Source organism: Onychomys torridus, chromosome 4 (assembly GCF_903995425.1).
Source record: "Onychomys torridus chromosome 4, mOncTor1.1, whole genome shotgun sequence".
NCBI lineage: Eukaryota > Metazoa > Chordata > Mammalia > Rodentia > Cricetidae > Onychomys > Onychomys torridus.
In genome coordinates this window covers 63,885,145-63,889,607 of record NC_050446.1, presented here as the reverse complement: position 1 = coordinate 63,889,607, position 4,463 = coordinate 63,885,145, and the positions used below count along the sequence as shown (strand labels likewise).

At 33.5% G+C, this 4,463-nt stretch overlaps 1 protein-coding gene across 1 annotated transcript; it reads left to right on the top strand.

The window, feature by feature from the left end:
- The first annotated feature begins 627 nt into the window (after positions 1–627).
- On the top strand, positions 628–1,581 carry LOC118581806 (olfactory receptor 5D13-like). The gene has a single exon (XM_036184244.1). The coding sequence runs from the start codon at positions 628–630 to the stop codon at positions 1,579–1,581; it is 954 nt and encodes a 317-aa protein (XP_036040137.1).
- Positions 1,582–4,463: the final 2,882 nt, after the last annotated feature.

The following is a 4,463-nucleotide window of genomic DNA, read 5'->3' as shown; positions in this document are numbered from 1 at the left end:
ATTATATGTTTTGAAATTATGTTACTTGATATTCAAAATAGATTGAAAGGGTAAATATAGAAAAAGATTCCAAATACAAATTTAGAATATTGTGAAAAAAGATTAACATTTACTTTTCTGTGTTCTATACTTTTCTCAGAAATGGTCATATGTAGCCCAGGCTAGACACCCACTTATGATCCTTGAGCTTTTGTAAGCTCTTGCACTGAATTTCCAGAAAACTACTTTCATATTTTTACTTTAAGCTTTGAATTAATGGGTGTAGTACAACAGTAAGTAAACCATGGACAATGGTAATGTCTATTTACTGCCTAAGGATAGTGTTTTGCTTTCAAAACATGTTAGTGGTTAGAGGGGCCAATCTCAGGAACAGAGATGTCTATAATAACAGTGGCAATTTTTTATTAAAATACAGATTGGAAAATTTAGAATTCTTTATTACTGTCTTATTTATCTTTACAATGAATTAAGCAGAAAAATTGTGCATTGAATTTGTTATATAAGTAAAATATTAAAAAAAAAATTAAAAAACTGTTGTATTTTTAGTTATGTTCTGTAGTAACCATAAAATTGTTCTGTGATTTTCTTATTCTTCTCTATTACAAATACTAGTTCTTAAACTGACAGATGGACCTTTCCTCTTTTCTCTATAGTATTCCTGAAAATGAGACTTCTGCAGTGACTTTCATACTCGTGGGCTTCTCAGAATATCCAGATCTCCAGGTGCTCCTGTTTCTCATTTTTCTGACCATATACACAGTCACTGTGCTGGGAAATCTGGGCATGATTGCCATCATTAAGCTCAACCCAAAGCTCCACACCCCCATGTACTTTTTTCTTAGTCACCTGTCCTTTGTAGATTTCTGTTACTCAACTGTGGTGACTCCCAAACTCTTAGAAAATTTGATTGTGGAAGACAGAAGGATCTCCTTTACAGGCTGTGTCATGCAATTCTTCTTTGCATGCATATTTGTGGTGACAGAAACCTTCATGTTGGCAGTGATGGCCTATGACAGGTTTGTGGCAGTATGCAACCCCCTCCTCTACACAGTGGCTATGTCTCCAAAGCTCTGCTGCTCACTGGTCACTGCATCATACTCCTGGGGTATAACCTGTTCCTTTGTATTCATACACTTTATGTTGACCTTATTCTTCTGTGGGACCAAGTTCATAAATAACTTTGTGTGTGAGCATGATGCCATTGTTGCTGTAGCCTGCTCTGACCCTTACATTAGCCAGAAGGTCATTTTCATCTTTGCCACTTTCAATGAACTAAGCAGTCTGATGATCATCCTCACCTCTTATGTTTTCATTGTCATCACTGTTATGAAAATGCCTGCAACAGGTGGACGCTACAAAGTCTTCTCCACCTGTGCTTCCCATCTCACTACCATCACCATTTTCCATAGCATTATTATCTGTCTCTACTGTGTTCCCACTACCAAAAGTTCCTGGCTTCTGGTCAAGGTGGCCTCAGTATTCTACACAGTCATCATCCCCATGCTGAACCCATTGATATACAGCCTCAGGAACAAGGATGTGAAGGATGCAGTTAGGAAGCTAATGAGCTCTCATTTGTAATCATAAAATGTGGTTCCTGAGCGAGTAGGCTTTCTTTCTGAACAACAAAAAGACTCATTTCTTACTTTCTTTTCATAAGGCAATTCAATGACAGCTTACCCCCATATTTAGTATCATAAATTGTAAACTGTAAATATTATTTTAAATGGATACTTTTACTACTTAAATAAAAATGTCATGGATTCATTTTCATGAAATTGTTTAAATATAAGTACTGAGTATTATTTTCGTATTTTTGTTTTTTTTTTTTTAAGACAGGGTTCTTCTGTGTAGCCCTGGCTATCCTGGAACTTGCTTTTGTAGAGCAGGCTGACCTTGAACTCACCGAGATCCACCTGTCTCTGCCTCCTGAGTGTTGAGATTAACGACATAGGACACCACAGCCAGCCTTTAGAATATTTTTTAATCTCAAAATTTGTGTAGATTTTTAGATGATCTGTATAATTTCATCAAGAAAATTTCTCTGAAGTTTGGTCTTGAGAAATACTAAATATAAAATGCTGCATATAGTTATTTTCCTATATTGAACTCTACATGGACTATTTTTGCATTGGAAAATCTTTATTTTAGTAAACATAAATATATAATTCCCATCATTCCCTCTGATTTTCCTGTTTTGAATAGCATCTCAATAGAAACCAGGTTGTGAAGGATGTAGTTTGGATGCCATTAAGCTCTCAAATGTCATCATAAAATGTGGTTCCTGAGCAAGTAGGTATTTATTTTATAGTACTTGTTTTTTCTCAAATTTACAAAAATATATGATTGTTAGCAACTACTAACTTAGTTGCTAACAAACATGTATTTATGTAAATATGCATATAATATTTTTGCCAGTATTTCAATGTAGCCTTACATCTGTAATTGTTTATTACTTTTTTAATTTGGATAGTTCATAATAAATGTATAGGTAACTGTAGATTATTTCCACCCAAGTAAAACATAAAAAAAAAACAGTGTGTAACTATATGAAACTAACATGCATATCTTAGTCACTAAAATAAACTGTGTATAACAACAACAGAACAGTTATTCATAAGCACTGGGACTGCTGGTGTATCTCTGATGTTGTCCTTTTAGAGATGCTTGGTCTTCAAAATGGAGCCCTTTGGCTCAAGTATTCTTTGGTTTTAGGACTTCCCTGAGCCATGTGTTTGTAGGATGCAGAATCACATTAACAAGATGCATTCTAAAAGCATACTCCAATTTCCTGTTAGATTTTTGAGAGTTAATATTTTAGTACTCAGAGTAAATTTTGCATCTGTTAGGATAAGAATATAATCCACAACTTGTAGTATTGCAGAATTCTGATCAGTAGCTGAGAAGAGTGAGCAGAATATCACTAAAATTGACAACTTTATAAGATTAATAAAATACTTTTTTCTTAAATGTTTTCTTCACTAAAAATCTCATAACTTTATAATATATAACATAGAATTTACAATGGTCAATGAGTTTACTGAAACTTTTAACTGACTGACATTTATTTGAATGCTTTAATCCTTTGTATGGCTCTGGTTTAATGTAAAACTTTCCCAACGGAGATTTGCATTTTGTCAATCATCATTAAATTTACTAAGTGATTTTGCAGAGATTTTCAAATATTGTATGTTATTTTAATAAATTTTATATATATGCTCATGCCCAGATTTATTTCTACTTTTACAAACAAAAGTAAATTTCAAATGGAGCTATGGTCTTAGATAGCTTGGTCCTTCACTGTTTATTATATTCTGGTAAGGGAAAGCCCCTGGAATTAAAGGCCTACCAATAGTTCAATAGTTTTTGACAAATAGATATCTGGTAGAAGATTAAAATCTAGATATACAATGAAGTGAGGAAAAAAAAACTTTCAATGTAGAGTTCTCAAAAGTAAATTCATATTACTGATAAGTACTTTTAACATGTTCAACACTCTTAGGCATAAGAAAAAAAAGGAAATTAAATCTCTTCTAGATTCTCTCTTTCTCTAGGCAGAATAAATAATATCAAGAAAAAAAAAGAAAATTAGTGCTGGTATGATCCTGGGAAAAGTGAAAATTTCTTCATTGTTTCTGTGCCTATACACTTGTAGAGACTCTTCTATGTGGAATTTTATAGTAAAACTAGAAATATAACTCACCCAAATATGTCGCTCCTGAGTGTGCTTTAAATATTCCATATCCCACTACAGAGAACATTACCAATCTGTTATCATTTCTCTTCTAGTAGACAGAGCCAGTTTATGGAGCCACACTAGGTGTCCAACAACGGCTATATAGATAAAGAAATTGTAGTGCATATATACAATTAAATTTTATTCCTCTGTGAATAATAATGTTATGGAACTAACAGAAAAGCGGGTGAAATTCAAAACAGCATACTTAGAGAGGTGACATAGGCCCAGATTAAGAAATGTTGGATGTTCTCCATTCTCCAGAATATAAAAATCCTTTCTTTTCTTCCAATGTTTAGACTAATTTTTAAAATTTGGAGTTCCTATAAAGTCTAAGCAATGAAAGAGAGGTCACTAGATGAAGAAGGGTAAAATTGGCTTAAAGGTAGGGGGTTAGCAAAACACATGTGATATGAAAGCAATGGGGAAGAATAGCAGGTTTAGAAGGCTTATCTGGGTATGGTGTGGACAAGAAGGAGAGGGTAAAGTATGGAGTTCGAATTTAACAAAGCTAAGAACATAGGAAAAGGCTTATGGAAACCTATTTTATAATGTAGTAATACATCAATACAAACTTTGATTTATAAAAATGGTTTTAAATGGAGGCACCATAAATGGCTAAGTAGCATGATTGCCAGAAGCCAATAGTTATTAAATGAAAGTTTCAGGATCAAATGTCAGTTACCTCTATATGAGCTTGTGGTCAGGAAGGATCACACAGGGTCCC